This window comes from Anabrus simplex, chromosome 7, assembly GCF_040414725.1.
Source record: "Anabrus simplex isolate iqAnaSimp1 chromosome 7, ASM4041472v1, whole genome shotgun sequence".
In the NCBI taxonomy this organism is placed as follows: domain Eukaryota; kingdom Metazoa; phylum Arthropoda; class Insecta; order Orthoptera; family Tettigoniidae; genus Anabrus; species Anabrus simplex.
The window spans coordinates 7,422,206-7,440,510 of record NC_090271.1 but is presented as its reverse complement, the minus strand read 5'-3'; the positions used below and the strand labels follow the sequence as shown (position 1 = coordinate 7,440,510).

At 38.9% G+C, this 18,305-nt stretch overlaps 1 protein-coding gene across 1 annotated transcript in view; it reads left to right on the top strand.

Annotated features, from left to right (window-relative positions):
• Positions 1-11,179, top strand: part of LOC136876853 (WD repeat-containing protein 54) — a 240,518-nt gene extending 229,339 nt beyond the window's left edge. Inside the window, exon 5 of the mRNA XM_067150611.2 lies at positions 11,032-11,179. Coding sequence (XP_067006712.2) covers positions 11,032-11,160 — 129 coding nt within the window. The 3' untranslated portion in view covers positions 11,161-11,179. The remainder of the gene's footprint in view (positions 1-11,031) is intronic.
• The last annotated feature ends 7,126 nt before the right edge of the window (positions 11,180-18,305 follow it).

Genomic DNA, 18,305 nt, shown 5'->3' with positions numbered 1-18,305 from the left:
TGATAACAGCTGTACAAGAGACCAGATTCCTTGATCAAGAAGTGATAGAATCCCAAGGTTATCGGATCTACAGAGGGCAACCTGGTGAAAGAGTGATGAAGAATGTGCCTCACTTGGGAACAGGCTTCATAGTCAGCAACAAAATGATCAACTCCATCATCTCCTTTTCATCTCCAAATGAAAGAACGTCCACTATAGCTTTCAAAACTCTCAACAAAGCATACACAGTTGTTAACTTCCATGCACCTACTAATGACACAAATAGGAATGATACTGAAAATGTGGAAACCTTTTGAAGGGTACTCGAAGAGACAATGGACCGGATCCCAAAGCACCACATAACTATTTTAATGGAGGACTTTAATGCCCAGATTGGCAAAGAGAGAAAATTCAAGAGCATAGTTGGAGATTACCCAGCCCACAAGAGGACCAACAGGAATGGAGAAAGGCTGATTGACCTGTGCAGAAATTACAACTTAGTCCTCAAATCTACAGCTTTCAAACGCCTCCCTTGGAAAGCTATGACTTGGAGATGCCCAAACCCAATGCTTGGGAATTCCAACTGGACCCCGTAGCCATCAGTAGAAGCAACAGCAAAGAAGTGCTGAATGTCAAAGTATTGAGAAGTGCAAACATTGATTCAGACCACTATCTTTCTTTGATCAAAACCAATTTCATCCCTCTTAAAAGAAGCAGAGATAACCACTGCATCAAGTTGTGAATTCCAAGGTTCAATCCAGCCAAGCTGAAAGATAACAATATCTTCACCTAGACTCTGTCCGACTCGTTGGCTGAATGGTCAGCGTACTGGCCTTCGGTCCAGAGGGTCCCGGGTTCGATTCCCAGCCGGGTCGGGGATTTTAACCTGCATTGGTTAATTCCAATGGCCCGGGGACTGGGTGTTTGTGCTGTCGCCAACATTCCTGCAACTCACACACCACACACAACACTATCCTCCACCACAATAACACGCAGTTACCTACACATGGCAGATGCCGCCCACCCTCGTCGGAGGGTCTGCCTTACAAGGGCTGCACCCGGCTAGAAATAGCCACACGAAAAAAGGAAAAAAAAAAAACCTAGACCCTGGCTAAAAACAAAGACAAAAAGGATTGGCCCCAACTACAGAAGGCACTAATAGATGCAGCGACAACCACCATCCCGGCCACATAACACTGTTTAGATGAAAAATATATAAATTGACAAAGTAATGCTTTAGAGGGAGTATCCTTAAAATTAACATAAGATTGACAACATTAAAACAAACAAATAACTCAAGAGAAAATATATAAATTATTTCTACAATAGAAAGCAGTCGTCAAGGAAACACTTGTACAATATTCCATAGAGAATATGTCCTAATGAATATTCTTTTCTTAATAATTCATGAAAAAAGGTCAATTTATAAATTAAAAATTATACAATTTATAAGTAATTATCGAAATGAATAAATCCAGATATCACAGTGTGGCTCTTATTATTAATGCAGATGAGAATATAACTAATTCCTAGTTGTCAAATCTTATTAAGCCTGCTTTCCTTTGGAACAGTAACTCCTGTCATTCTTTCACAGTTTTGCATCGGGTGTACTATTGATGATGCGTTCTTCCTTGCTCTTGCACCTGAGGAGGCGGAGGAGCGGGGGATATAGATGTGTCAAGAACTTCCTCCTCCTCTGCGAACCATGTGACCTTGCCGCGGTGGAGAGGCTTGCGTGTCCCAATGATGCAGATAGCCGAGCCGCAGGTGCAACCATATCGGATGGGTATCTGTTGAGAGACCAGACTAACGAATGGTTCATTGAAAGGGGGGTAGCAGCCTTTCGGTAGTTGCAAGGGCGGCAGTCTAGATCATTGACTGATACGGCCTTGTAATAATACTCAACATGGCTTAGCTGTGTTGATACTGCTACACGGCTGAAAGCAACGGGAAACTACAGCCGTAACCACCTCCCGAGGACATGCAGCTCTCTCTGTATGAATGATGTACTGATGATGGCTTCCTCCCGGGTAAAATATTCCGGAGGTAAACTAGTCCCCCATTCGGATCTCCGGGTGGGGACTACACGAGAGGGGGCGATCATCAGGAAGATGGATACTGACATTCTGCGAGTCGGAGCGTGGAATGTTAGAAGTTTGAATCGTTGTGGTAGGTTAGAGAATCTGAAAAGGGAGATGGATAGGCTAAAGTTAGATGTAGTTGGTATAAGTGAAGTACGTTGGCAGGAAGAACAGGATTTTTGGTCAGGCGACTACCGAATTATCAACACGAAAGCAAACAGGGGTAATGCAGGAGTTGGTTTAATAATGAATAAGAAAATAGGGCAGCGGATAAGCTACTACGACCAGCATAGTGAAAGAATTATTGTTGCCAAGATAGACACCAAACCAATGCCCACCACAATAGTGCAGGTCTATATGCCTACTAGTTCAGCGGATGATGAAGAAATTGAAAGAATATATGAGGAGATAGAAGATTTAATACAATATGTCAAAGGTGACGAGAATCTAATTGTGATGGGAGACTGGAACGCAGTGGTAGGACAAGGAAGAGAAGGTAGCACAGTAGGAGAATTTGGATTGGGACAAAGGAACGAAAGAGGAAGTCGGCTGGTTGAATTCTGCACTGACCATAATTTAGTCCTCGCCAATACTTGGTTCAAACACCACAAACGACGGCTGTATATCTGGACGAGACCTGGAGACACTGGAAGGTATCAAATAGACTTCATTATGATTAGGCAGAGATTCAGAAACCAGGTGTTGGATTGCAAAACTTTCCCAGGAGCAGACGTGGACTCTGACCACAACTTGTTGGTCATGAAATGCCATCTGAAATTGAAGAAATTGAAGAAAGGAAAGAATGCAAAAATATGGGATGTGGACAAGTTGAAAGAAAAGAGTGTGATGGATTGTTTCAAGGAACATGTTGCACAAGGACTAAATGAAAAGGCTGAAGGAAACACAGTAGAGAAAGAGTGGAGAGTCATGAAAAATGAAGTCAGTAGGGCTGCTGAAGAAATGTTAGGAAGGAAGAAAAGATCAACTAAGAATCAGTGGATAACTCAGGAGATACTAGACCTGATTGATGAACGACGAAAATACAAGAATGCTAGAAATGAAGAGGGCAGAAAAGAATACAGGCGATTAAAGAATGAAGTGGATAGAAAGTGCAAGGTAGTTAAGGAAGAATGGCTGAAGGAGAAGTGCAAGGATGTCGAAGGCTGTATGGTCCTGGGAAAGGTAGATGCTGCATACAGGAAAATCAAGGAAACCTTTGGAGAAAGGAAATCTAGGTGTATGAATATTAAGAGCTCAAATGGAAAGCCACTTCTAGGGAAAGATGAAAAAGCAGAAAGATGGCAGGAGCATATCCAACAGTTGTATCAAGGTAACGATGTAGATAATTTCGTTTTGGAACATGAAGAGGCTGTTGATGCTGATGAAATGGGAGACCCAATTTTGAGGTCAGAGTTTGACAGAGCTGTGAGTGACCTAAATAGGAACAAGGCACCTGGAATTGATGATATTCCCGCTGAATTACTGACTGCCTTAGGAGAAACCAGCATGGTAAGGTTATTTCATTTAGTGTGCAAGATGTATGAGACAGGAGAAGTCCCATCCGATTTTCAGCAGAATGTTGTTATACCTATTCCCAAGAAAGCCGGTGCTGACAGGTGTGAAAACTACTGCACTATTAGTTTAGTATCTCATGCCTGCAAAATTTTAACACGTATTATTTACAGAAGAATGGAAAAACAAGTTGAAGCTGAGTTGGGGGAAGATCAATTTGGCTTCAGAAGAAATGTAGGAACACGTGAAGCAATCCTGACTTTACGTCTGATCTTAGAGGATCGAATCAAGAAGGACAAGCCCACGTACATGGCATTCGTAGATCTAGAAAAGGCATTCGATAATGTTGATTGGACCAGGCTATTTATGATTCTGAAGATGATAGGGATCAGATACCGAGAACGAAGAATTATCTACAACCTGTATAAAAATCAGTCTGCAGTGATAAGAATCGAGGGCTTTGAAAAAGAAGCAGCAATCCAGAAAGGAGTGAGGCAAGGCTGCAGTTTGTCCCCTCTCCTTTTCAATGTTTACATAGAACAGGCAGTAAAGGAAATCAAAGAGAAATTTGGAAAGAGAATCACAGTCCAAGGAGAGGAAATCAAAACCTTGAGATTTGCCGATGATATTGTTATTTTATCTGAGACTGCAGAAGATCTCGAGAAGTTGCTGAATGGTATGGATGAAGTCTTAGGTAAGGAGTACAAGATGAAAATAAATAAGTCCAAAACAAAAGTAATGGAGTGCAGTCGAACGAAGGCACGTGATGTAGGGAATATTAGATTAGGAAACGAAGTCTTAAAGGAAGTAGATGAATATTGTTACTTGGGTAGTAAAATAACCAACGATGGCAGAAGTAAGGAGGACATAAAATGTAGACTAGCACAAGCAAGGAAGAGCTTTCTTAAGAAAAGAAATTTGCTCACTTCAAACATTGATATCGGAATTAGAAAGATGTTTTTGAAGACTTTTGTGTGGAGCGTGGCATTGTATGGAAGTGAAACATGGACGATAACTAGCTCAGAAAGAAAGAGAATAGAAGCTTTTGAAATGTGGTGTTACAGAAGAATGCTGAAGGTGAGATGGATAGATCGAATCACGAATGAAGAGATACTGAATCGAATTGGTGAGAGGAGATCGATTTGGCTAAATTTGACGAGAAGAAGAGATAGAATGATAGGACACATCTTAAGACACCCAAGACTTGTTCAGTTGGTTTTTGAAGGAAGTGTAGGTGGCAAGAACGGTAGGGGTAGACCAAGGTATGAATATGACAAACAGATTAGAGCAGATGTAGGATGCAATAGCTACGTAGAAATGAAAAGGTTAGCACAGGATAGGGTAGCATGGAGAGCTGCATCAAACCAGTCTATGGACTGATAACTCAAACAACAACAAGAACTTCCTTGCTGTCACCTATATCTTCAGCTGAGAAGGAATAAGTTGTAGGGCTATCTGTAGGTGGAGAAATTCCAATTCTTTTTTCGTGATCTTTCTCAAGCATTTTCAAATATACTAGAATTTGATAATATAATGGATTCTTATATTCTACAGCCTCATAAGGTTATCATTTTTCTTTACAAGTTGGTCTAGATGAATGTATAGATCTTCATACGTGTTCATTAAGCTGCCCTTTTTTAACTTTTTTATGATGGTCAGGTCTTGTTCTATGTTGGTAAATTTATGACCTGTGGCAGTCATGTGTGATCCCATTGCTGAGAATCTTCTATGTTTTTCAGCATTCACATGTTCCAAATATTTAACTTTAAAATTGCGGCCAGATTGTCCTATGTATGTATTCTTGCATTCAAAGCATGTGAGTTTATATATTCCCGAATCAAAAAAATTATCTTTTTCCGAGAGATTTATTGTATCATGGTTGAAAATACTATGTTTCATGTTGTTATTGGTGGAAAATGCAATTTTGAAATTTTTTCTCTTAAATAAATTTGTTATTACATGTATGTTTGGATTATTATATGTGAACTTGATATATTTTTCACTTTTACTAGGTTTGACTGCTAATTTAGATTGTTGCTTCTCCAAAAATTTATTAATTATTTTATCAATCATGGTATTGTTGAAACCATTCAAGAGGGCTTGTTGTCGGAAAAACAACAGTTCTTTATTCCTTTCAGATTTGGATAAAGGAATACTAAATGCTCTGTTAATGTAGCTATAGTATGCTGATCTTTTCTATGCCTCAGGGTGTAACGAGTTACGTTAACAGAGCATTTAGTTTTCCTCTATCCAAGTTTATATAGAATTATAATCAAAACCATAAACATATATTTTTTATCTTTCGTTACAGATATACCAACAAGCCCAATTTGGAACATACGAGATCCATTCAAATTCTACCTCACTTTAGAAAGTTTTTATTCACCAACAAGTTTGTTCATAAACAGTACTCTCGTATTGACAATATAAGATTAATGCCAATACATTTTGTACAAATGTTACTCCAGCAACACCGAGAACAAGTTATATGTTCATAACATAAGCAATTATCAACTGTAGAAAATTGTTACTATAGTTAACGAAGTTTCAATGACAATCATACAAGTCAAGCAACATTGAATCAATACAATTAGCCAGATCTCAAAAGGTTTTTAAAATAATTTTAAAGGATGTTCACCAGATGAGTTTCATCAATAAAATGTTAGATAGATTTTAGAGAAACATGTTTTAACTTAAAGACATAATTTTATTGTTATATGACTTGTAAAACATTATAAGATTTGTCAATCAGGTTTACAAGCTTAATTTAATCGAATAGAATAGATTCACGATCTTATGCAACCTTAAGTAAATGATAATTGGCTTATGATGCTCACGAAAAAGGAGCAAAACATGTACCATATTAACAACTTAATAAATATGTAAGTTTTATTATGTTATTATGGTATTGAATAGGTGGTATTTAATAAAATTATAAGAATTTGTATCACAAGTAGATCTTCAATACGGACAAAAAATGAAATTTATATCCTGCAATTAGTGATATGTTCCAAACTGTCAGTGGAGAGGTGGCTTGGGAGGACATCAGTAGACGAATAAGTTTGAGTGGTGTCTTTAAGAGTAGGAAAGATCACAATATGAAGATAAAGTTGGAATTCAAGAGGAAAAATTGGGCCAAATATTCGTTTATAGGAAGGGGAGTTAGGGATTGGAATAACTTACCAAGGGAGATGTTCAATAAATTTCCAATTTCTTTGCAATCGTTTAAAAAAAGGCTAGGAAAACAAGAGATCTGCCACCTAAATGCAGATCAGTAGTGACTGACTTGTGAAAGAAGGTGGATATAGAAAAGTCAGAAGATTCATTTAAAACTTTAAAATTGGAGCTATTTTTCTTCCTCTTCTTTTTTTTCTTTTCAAATTTTAAACTTTACACTTTGCTAAGCAAATAACAATTCAGGTACAGCACTAGCTTGTTAGCTTGGGTAACAATGTTGGAAAAATCAGAATAATCAACTAATAACCAATTAGCTCCCTAATTACAAATTTTACATGAGCGCTACTGCTCCTTTCAACCAACAGTTAAAGAGATGGATCTCCCAGTTTCTTTTACGCCAAAAGGAAGAGCGTCTTTGCTCTACAAATTTACACTTTCTAGGCTTATCAAAGGCACAACCTACATTTAACAAAATTAAACGTATTCACTGTCTTAACTCTCTACAGTTAACAAGTACGCATTCTACAAGGCCTTTGGTTAAAGTTACGGGCCGAAAATCAAAATGGTAAGGAGGCGAACACTTGCACTCCCGACGTTACAGAGGCTCAGGGGAATACTCTTTATTCCCTGTTTTGAGGAAGTGAAAATGTACATTAAGAAGTAAATGTTACATTTGAAACCTTCCCCTCGAGCCAGCTTTCAAAGACTATTACGTTGTTAAGCATTACCTTGAACTGGTGGGCCTCCCCCTGCCTCCCTTACGTACACTGCAGCAATCACAAAGATAACATGACCAGAAATGTCACAGCTTGGTTCCACATTTCTCTGGGTTGAAACCCTGACACACCCACCATTCCTATTGGTCAATTAAATAAATGCCAATAATTTATGATTGGTTATTAAACAAACAAATTTTCTAATTGGCCAACAAATTAAGTTGGCGCACAGAGATAGAAGTGTTGATAACTTTTGAACACCAAAAACAAACTGTAAACAATTCAGTTTAGGGAACCTTGACATACAAAATACTTTAAAAATGAATAGTTCATCTTCACCCCAGAGGGTACAACATAAGTCTATAGTAGCGACATCTGTCGAGGAAAGTCCAAACTATTTCCAAAATGAGTTTCAGATTTCCTGATCTAGATGGCCTTCTCCAAGGCGCTAGTACCTCCCGTACAGATATGATTAGAATTTTATGTTTGTCCATGATGTCAGTAACAATCTTTAATTTTCCAATTTGGCACAAAGAGTTAACATTATGTGTCAAGAAGAAAGAGATTTGTTTATGTTTAATTCTTTGAAGATTTTTGTGCTGATGCTCGTTGTTGAGTTTTCAGATGTTCCGATCCATCATAATCTTCCGAATGACAGCCCACTGTATCCGAATGCTGTCTTTTCTGCAATATATAATTGTAGTCTGTGGAATTCTTCTTCAAAAGACTTTTCATGGTCGACTGTCTAAAGTTATTTAGAAAGGTGAGGGTGACAGATGAAGGATAATGTAATGAAATTGTGATGATGGCTTTCTGCGTTATTTCATCCTAGTTGTTCAGGACTGGCAGTAGGCATATATCCCGCAGTCCGCATTCTCGCAAATTCTCGGGTAGTTCATTGCAGTGGTTTCACATTGGTTGAAGGGGGCAGCACATCCGTATGCCTGACTTAAGATGTGACTACATGATCCCTAGTTGAGCTGAGCACTTACATGTGCCAGGCTCCTCACTTACCCTGTGAGTGGGTATCCCCTGCCTGACGTGAGTACAGGGTCCCTAGTTGAGGTGAGCACTTACATGTGCCAGGCTCCTCACTTACCCTGTGAGTGCGTATCCCCTGCCTGACGTGAGTACAGGGTCCCTAGTTGAGGTGAGCACTTACATGTGCCAGGCTCCTCACTTACCCTGTGAGTGGGTATCCCCTGCCTGACGTGAGAGGTGACTAGACTACAGGGTCCCTACTTGAGGTGAGCACTTACATGTGCCAGGCTCCTCACTTACCCTGTGAGTGGGTATCCCCTGCCTGACGTGAGTACAGGGTCCCTAGTTGAGGTGAGCACTTACATGTGCCAGGCTCCTCACTTACCCTGTGAGTGGGTATCCCCTGCCTGATGTGAGTACAGGGTCCCTAGTTGAGGTGAGCACTTACATTTGCCAGGCTCCTCACTTACCCTGTGAGTGGGTATCCCCTGCCTGACGTGAGTACAGGGTCCCTAGTTGAGGTGAGCACTTACATGTGCCAGGCTCCTCACTTACCCTGTGAGTGGGTATCCCCTGCCTGACGAGAGAGGTAGCTACAGGATCCCTAGTTGAGGTGAGCAAAATCTGCCTTTGCGACCTGCTTACTGTTCATTGTCTGGAACTTTTCACTAATCATATCCATGTACTTCTGTCTGATTTCCTCATATTGGAGCTTTTTTACCATTATCCGTCTGCAGAAAGATTTCAGTTTCTCTATCCTAGGCGTAGAGGTACTTTTTTCATCAACAAATCTGCTGAATACCCACACATTTTTAACAATTTCCTGAATTCAAATTAGATTATAATATAATCTGTTATGGATCTGATGGCCCTACCGTCCAATGTGTAGCGGTGAATAGCTTTTATGCCTGAAGAAGGTATTCGTAACTGCTAATGCCGTACTATCACAGAAGTCCAGTAAACACTTTCCATTCTTATAAGCTTCCATATCTTCCCTTCAGTTCTATTTCCAACTCTCGCATTGAAATTGCCCATTAGCACTATCGTACCTTAATGCTGGGGAAGATCGAAGGCACAAGGAGAAGTGGACGGCAAAGAATGAGATGGATTGATGGCATCACAGAAGTATTGAAGTACTAAATTCCAGCTTGGAAAATCTTCGGGAGGCATTGCAGGACAGAAGAAATTGGCATATTTTAGTTTATGGGATCACGTCGAGTTGGAATCGACGAACCAAACAGAGAGAGAGTGGTGTCACTCATTGCTTCTACTTCATCTTGAGCTTGACATGTGTAATACAGTGAGACAATTCTCGTCCTAATTCCTCCAACTGCCAAATCTGCTCATTCATGTGTCAAACAGAAACTATGTTTCATGCAATAGTATTTCTGATGAACAGTCCCACCCCACACTCAGCCCTTCCCTTTTTATCACCCGTCAAGAACACTTTATAATCTCCTATCTCTTCCTCGTTAATCTCCGCTTACCCAAATATTATTTACTCCTTAGCACATCCAGACACATCCTCTTTGCTGACTCTGCCACTTCCACTTTCTTTCTTCCATAAGCCCCATTAATATTGATAGCTCCCCATTGAATTAATTCCATTTTGTTCTCTGAGTTGTTTCCAAGGAGTCCCTTGCATGTCAGATGGGAGTGGGATTCCATTACTCCATAGGTTCGAGGCTTGCTTAAAACATTCTGAGCGTGCTCAGTGAAAATTCTGTGAAGCAGGATGCCACCCTACTTACACATAGTCCCATTGAGGATCTTCTCTCCTCTTAAGAGTGGATTGTATAGTCCTAGCCACCAGAGCACAAGGAGGGCCATGACACAGAATATGTACGTGATGCCCACTCCCATTCCATGTCAATAAACAAAGTCCTATGTTCTACATATCATCCATTTACAGTATGTAAGTACAGCTATGAATGAAAATGGAAACCTACAACCTGTTTTCCAGTCAATAACCGGGTCAGGGATGGGATGAATCAAGCCCCCATCTAGCGGCGAGGATAGGAATTGTGCCGGCTACCGAGGCCTGTCGCACTCCTCTGGGGCAATGATTAATGACTGACAGATGAAATGAAAGTAGGGAGTGTTGCTGGAATTAAAGAAGACAGGAAAAACCGGAGTACCCGGAGAAAACCCTGTCCCGCCTCCGCTTTGTCCAGCACAAACCTCGCGTGGAGTGATTGACCGGGATTTGAACCACGGTATCCAGCGGTGAAAGGTCGGCTCTCTGCCGCCTGAGTCGTGGAGGCTCCCAACTACAGCTATGAGATTCTAGCTATTTCATATTTTCCTTTTTCTAAATTATTCTAGTAAAACAATGAGGTCTTCAGGACCACTTACCAGGCCACTCAGCCATTGGGGCGTGACTACAGAGGAAAGCATTTCACCTTGTTTTCTGGATTGTAACACAGTCAGGTTGTATAGAGGAAAAGGTTGATGATGATGACAATGAGTGCAAGCAACAAAACATTTTCTTTATTTCACCTGGACCTAGGAATGGAACTGCTTGCTTGCTGGCCGGTGCTCACTTTCAATGTAAATGTGCTAATACTATGTTTCCCATGTTTCAGTTGGTACACAAGTTCTCAGTTCCATGCGACAATGGTATGCTCATGGGAGGAAGATTCCTTAATTCTTCTGGAACAGAATTCTGTGTGACAGCATTCGATTCAAACGAGGTCTTCTGTTATTCTACATAAGGTGAACAATGTGATATCAATAAACAAAGAAAATCATAGAATTATTTTGTGTGTGTCCTTCATATCCTCATTGTACATTATGTAACTAGTTCTGTGAGGTAAAGACTTGTCCCATTTTACTTTTTCTAAATATTCTAGTAATACAAGTCATTGGAAATTGAGTCAAGATTGATTATGAAGCAGCCATCTTTAAGAGCGAGCTCTGTTCATGTCGTGTTCAATGCTAGCATTTATTTATTTATTATTTATTCAGCATGATCATCTTGCCTGGTGACCTGCGCATCTGGATGTGGGATGATGATGAGGAGGAGGGCACGTATCATGCTGATGTCAAATAAGACGTCTCCAACTGAGAGATGAATCACCATGAAACGCATCATCCCCCTGTGGGTGGGGGCGGTAGAATAACACCCACGGTATCCCCTGCCTGTCGTAAGAGGCGACTAAAAGGGGCCCCAGGGGCTCTGAACTTTGGAGCGTGGGTTGGCGACCACGGGGCCCTTAGCTGAGTCCTGGCATTGCTTCCACTTACTTGTGCCAGGCTCCTCACTTTCATCTATCCTATCCGACCTCCCTTGGTCAACCCTTGTTCTTTTCCGACCCCGACGCTATTAGGTTTGCGAGGGCTAGGGAGTCTTTCATTTTCATGCCCTTCGTGGCCCTTGTCTTTCTTTGGCCGATACCTTCATTTTTCGAAGTGTCGGACCCCTTCCATTTTTTCTCTCTGATTAGCGTTATATAGAGGATGGTTGCCTAGTTGTACTTCCTCTTAAAACAATAATCACCACCATGAAACGCATCATACGCCATCACTCCACATGAATACTGCGGGGGAGGTTTGGCATGTAATCTAGTGATCAGAACCTCTCCTATTGTGCTGTGGGATTCAAACTAGCTAACCAGGCGGGTAATCCTATACTTAGTAATGCTTATTTTCTTCTAGCTATTCCAGGAATGAATCCTAGTCATTATTGCTCCAGTTTTAAAATATTGGGAAGTTTTGAACAGAGTAAAAGAAGAATTCCACAATGATGATGACCTTGACCTTGTCTTAGAATTGATGTTTTTGTTAAGTCTAATGAAGTCTTTGACGATGAGGGTAATGAAGCAGTTCTGGGCTGCAGTAGTAGCTCCACCAGAAGTAAAGTAAATGAAATGCCTTTTCAGCGATGTGACTGACTGCTACTACAAAGAACAAATTTAGGCTCTTCACATTAAATCTTCAAAATCTTGTGTCCATATGTTCAAGAAATGCCTGTTGATTGAACTGTCACACACAAGACAGGAAGAGTTGATAACTTCTCAAAGCAACGTTTGACAGTCAGAAATATAAGTAAATTCTTTCAAGATTAAAAATATTGTGTCCACCTATTCAATACAAATATATATTTTTAGTGGTTAAATTCTACATGAATTAAACACACCAGTTAGGGACATGTTTCGCCCTAGTTATGGGCATCTTCAGCCTATATTAAACTTAAGATCAAGAATTAAAACTATAACATTGGAACTTATAGTAAACTAACTTAATACTAAATACAATTGTCTTATGCTATTTACATAGTTTACAATAGTTTACAATATGTGCATTAACTTTGCCAGAATTTATGAACGATGAATTAACTTATTGTATTATGACTAGACTTCCAATTGTGGATTGGATTGATCACAGTGTGAATTGGGTTTTCTCAAATTGTATTGACTAGAATTTATCACTGCCTGAGTTGGGGTTTCTTCAACTGTTATGGTCGCCTGAGTTGTAAGAACTTTTACAAAACTGGAATCTTGGTTAAAATCGTTAATATTCAATTTAAAGTCCACATGTAGTTGGAATTAATTCCATTCCAACGGAGACAACATTTGGGCCAAAAATAAATTAACCTTATATAATTGTAAATTCAGGAGGGCTTTTTCCATTCCAACAGAGAAAACATTTGGGCCAAAAATAAATGAACCTTATATAATTGTAAATTTAGGAGGGCTTTCTTTTTGTACGTTGCTTTAATTTCATTTCTTATCCAAATCTCGTTGATCTTATTCTGAATTCTATTCATATTGGTTATACCCTTCCTCTGTGTGGGTTTTAGAAATTTTGGTACCAATTTTTGTTCTGCCAAAATTTATGAACAATGAATTAACTTATTTTATAATGACTAGACTTGTAATTGTCTTGTCGACGTTAGCTGGGACCAATTGTTCCGGTTGTGTCTGAACGGCTAAGCTTGCTGCTCCTAGTGTAGTATTTAAAAGATACAGACAACTCATATTCCTCCCAGATTTAATATGCACCAATGGGAAGTTTATCAACAAGAATGACGGAATTTTCCAAATATTTTTATCCGATAAGCAATGAATGAAATCAACAATATGTATCCTACTTACACGCTTTAATCTTAAAACATAACCATGCTTCTTTCTAAAGGAATATTCAAACTGTTTCAAACCCTAACATGGTATTGTTCCGGTATTGTTAAAATTCTTACGACTCAGGCGACCATATCAGCTGAAGAAACCCCAACTCACGCAGTGATAAATTCTAGTCAATACAATTTGAGAAACCCTAATTCACGCTGTGATCAATCCAATCCACAATTGGAAGTCTAGTCATAATACAATAAGTTAATTCATTGTTCATAAATTCTGGCAAAGTTAATGCACATATTGTACATATTGTAAACTATGTAAATAGCATAAGACAATTGTACTTAGTATTAAGTTAGTTTACTATAAGTTCCAATGTTATAGTTTTAATTCTTGACCTTAAGTTTCACATAGGTTGAAGATGCCCATAACTAGGGCGAAACATGTCCCTAACTGGTGTGTTTAATTCATGTAGAATTTAACCACTAAAAATATATATTTGTATTGAATAGGTGGACACAATATTTTTAATCTTGAAAGAGTTTACTTATTGTATCTTCAATACGGAACAAAATGAGATTAGTTACTTGTAGTCAGAAATATGACGAAAGGTCATTTGTTTTATTTTCTGCTTGGATAAATTTTTAAAGTATTGCGAGTGTCGTGTAACATGTTGTAAAAAGTTATTAATGAGGGTTTCGAAGTGATATCACGTCCAAAGTAGATCATCATTTCTGTGAATTTATTGCCTATATTTTGTGATGTCAAATTAAGATGTTTATTCGACGTAAACATTTTCTGTTGGAATTTTGATGGAATTGGTGCAAAAGGATCCGTGGTTATCCATTTTCAATCAGGTGGAAGTGCTGTATGTAGTGTTGAGTAATGCAGATCGGTGATTTTGTCACGAAGTGTAACGTTATTCTATGTCCGTTTAAACTGGGTCTATGTGACAATAGATAACAGTAAAATTTGTCAATCATTTTGTGAAAATCCAAGTTTTAAAATATGAGATCATTTTATGCGAGGTTGTTCATTATTAAAGTATTTGTGCATAATTATGCGTCGTGGATTCTAAGGATTTTTATTCCATTTCTTTTGTCAATGAGAGTCGTCTAGTTGAAGGCAAGAAGTTAGATTTGTCGTATGAGTTGAGATAGGATTTGTGAATCAGGTGATTGGAAACCTGTTAATGATGCCGGGATTTGTGTCAGCCCAAGGAAGATTTGCATAATGTTTGGGATGGAAAGTAGAGTGAGAGAATCCACGCAGATATTAATTTGCGACGTGTACAATTATTGGAGGGCATTTAAAAGTAAATTCTATGTGCATATTTGTTCGGTTAGGAATATAATATTTTTATTCTATTTTGTGAAGTCAAAGGTTTCATCCTTAGAGGCCATTCAAGCCTGACGAAAGACATGTGTTTCGTGTCGAAACTGACAGCCGGAGGGTCGTTTGTTTCAATGCCGCCAGCTGATCGATAGGGGATAGTTTAGAATAACAGAAGTTGTGTAGAGTGTGTTGAATTGAGATTGCATTTCTTGGCAACAAGATCATTATTTGCGAGAACTAGTTGGAAATATCATCCGGGAATAACGTGTAGGTTATTAGATACTGTGAATTTGTTTAATTGAGATCGTAATGTATATTTGAAACCATGAAGTTAGAGTATAATGAGCGAGGTTAACCAATTTCAGGGTTGTCCAAAATATAGACTGATGATAATGATGATTGATTTGTTTGTGAGGGGTGCACAAAGCTTTATGGGATGTTATGACAAGATATGACATCGTAATTGGCTTACATTGTACGGCAAGTTATTTATGGTTTTGTACTTAATTATTAGGGTTATCCAAGTATTGGTATTAGATTAGATTAAAGTGTGATGTCATGAAACAAGATATAATACTGGAAATAAATGATGTAAATTTTTCCAGCTGCACGATAACAACAGATGATAAACATGAGCGAATTAAAATTTAATTCCATCAAATTTTGAGTAGGGACTTGTGAAAGAAACCATTCGTCCGTGGAGATAGAATTTGTTGTTCATTAAGATTTCATCAAATCACTTAAATTTATTTAATTATTAAATTCAGTAGAAACCGTATTTATGAAATAACTTCAAACCAAGCGAATAACTTGAAGATGCATTTTGGAAATCTTAGTTTATTTTCTGGGAATATTTAAATGTTAATGTAACGATTAAGGAGACATATGATATAGATGTTGATTCCCATAGGGAACGTAAAATATTTGTCCTGAATGAGTAAATTTATAATACCAATATAATGGTCCGTTATTGGACATTATAAATTTTCCAGCTAACTCATTCTTGGTTGCCTGCGTTTCACCCTCGTGTGCTAAGTTGGGCTCATCCGTTGGGACTTAGCAAATTTATAATGTCCAATAACGGACCATTATATTGGTATTAAGGGGACATATCCGAAGTTAATGGATTTTACTGCCACAAAGTATTGTGAGTGTTGTTGTTGTTGTATTATTTGACATTGATTGATTGATTGAGCAGTAAATGTGCTGGGGTTAGTAAAGTGGAAACTTTGGTCATCAACCGATGTAACTTAATTGTGTTTAGCCTTCAGCTTAGAAACTTGGATAGTCATACAGTCATCAACCTCAGGGACTTAGGTTAGGGCCATATGCCACTGTAGCATCATTTTCCTTGTGGTCATGATCCACAATGACTTTAAAGTAACTTAGAAGTTTAGAGGTCGGTCCATGACATAGACGCAGGTCACATCGATTCAATTAAGGGTCCATGCCGTACAACCACTGTGTGGCACACACCGATTGGACGCCTTAATTATACCCAGAGTCCAGAGTTCGTGCTACGAGGGCTGGACCATCAAGAATCATTATGATGATACACCTAGTCTCACAAGGTAGCCGAATTTAAGGAATTCCAGACTTTCCTTTCTTTATTTAATAATTGAGACAATGGTTTTTAGTAAGGATGCCCATCAGGCAGTTAAGTCAAAAGGACTTTCCAAGTAGGCGTGCAGATTACAAACGCATAACAGGATCACATCTCTTTCCTCGGAAGTTCTGCTGTATCAGATGGGTCAAAAACTCAAAAGTTATTGAAAGAGCTGTGGAAATGCTGCCACATATTAAGAAGTATGTTGATGCTTTTGAGGAAAAACCTGCATCAGAAATCTTGGGAATTTTAAAAAGTTTTGTAAGTAATGATCTGCTCCGAGCACAGTTGGGATTCTTGTGTTCTATTTCCCTTGAACTAGAACAGTATCTCTCCAAGTATCAGAGTAATGATCTTCTTTTGTCTTTTATGTTTTCTGATCTGAGTACTATGCTTGAATACCTGTTGGGAGAAGTGTAAAGAACCAGGTTTTATAGTCAGCAAATACTAGTTAGAAACTTTTAGATTGATTTGAAGAAAACAGAAAACCTCAAGCCCTTCCATGCTGTTGACATTGAATTTGCAGCCTCGGCAGCTTTAAAAGGTAAGGGAATAAAAGATGTGAAAGTTTTTCAGTTCTGTAGAGACTACAGGGTCGAGTCATAAGTCATGGCAACTTTTTTTTTTTTCTCGTGAACAGGAGACAACACAGAAAATCTAAGACATGCTTTTGGAAATATAGGGCATATACTTATGCATATTGCCTGAAGACAAATTCTCGCTTCAGGAGATTCTCATAGGAAAGTGACAGAACACAGGCCATTGGTAAACATTGTTTTATTATGGTATAGGCAGCAAATACCCTAGACTATGTACAAAGGACAGGTCTCCACTGGTTACAGACCTTCGAAATAATCACCCAAGGTTTCCACTGTGCGTTGCCAGCAGTGGGGCAGGCGCTGAATACCATTCACTGCATGTGTATCGCGTAACGTATGACACCTCTCTCTGAAATGCTGTTACGATGTCCTCTTTGTTAGCAAACCGTTGTCCACGTAATGGCTTCTTGACTTTGGGGATTAGATCATTGTCACACACCTAATGCTTCCTGCAGTTCTGCATGGCATTGGCGTGCAATTCTGCTGCGGAGATCTGCTAATATACGATCGTTGCTCCTGCTTGTTGACTTCCATTCTGTGACGCTCTCACTCACACATGAACTCGGGGCCATGCTTAGACCCACACTGTTGTTTACATACACCATCTAGTGGCATCATACGCAAGTACATACTGTACTTTTTCAAATGCATATCTTAGATTTCCCACGTTGTCTCCTGTTCGCAAGAAAAAAAAATATAGTTGACATAACTTATGATTCGACCTCCGTAATATTTACAGTATACGTAGGTCTAAAAGTTATGTGTTCATCATTTTGTTTTTATATATTTTGTTAGAAATACTGCCTTCCAATGAAGGTAACCAGAATACAATCATAAATAACAAGTAAGTTGGCTGTGTGGTTAGGGTTGCGCAGCTATGAGCTTGCATTCCGAAGATAGTAGGTTCGAATCCCATGGTTTCCGATTTTCACACCAGGTAAATAATAAGGAAAATAAAAAATAAACTACAAACGCATCTCAAAAAAGAACATAATAATAATGTTACTAGTTGGTGGGGTAGCTGACTGGTAGCTTCTACACACTCAGGCTTACTGAAAACAAATTATACTTGTACCAGCATACAAACTAAACAGTAATGTCTCACATACACACGCGCTTGCAGCCTAGGGCAGTTCACTGTACACAGTTCGTGCACGCCTAAACACAGACTTACATTCTCACACAAGATAGTCTTTGTTTTTCACAGCTCCACTGTCTCGCCGTCGCCGTCAGTTCACAATGTA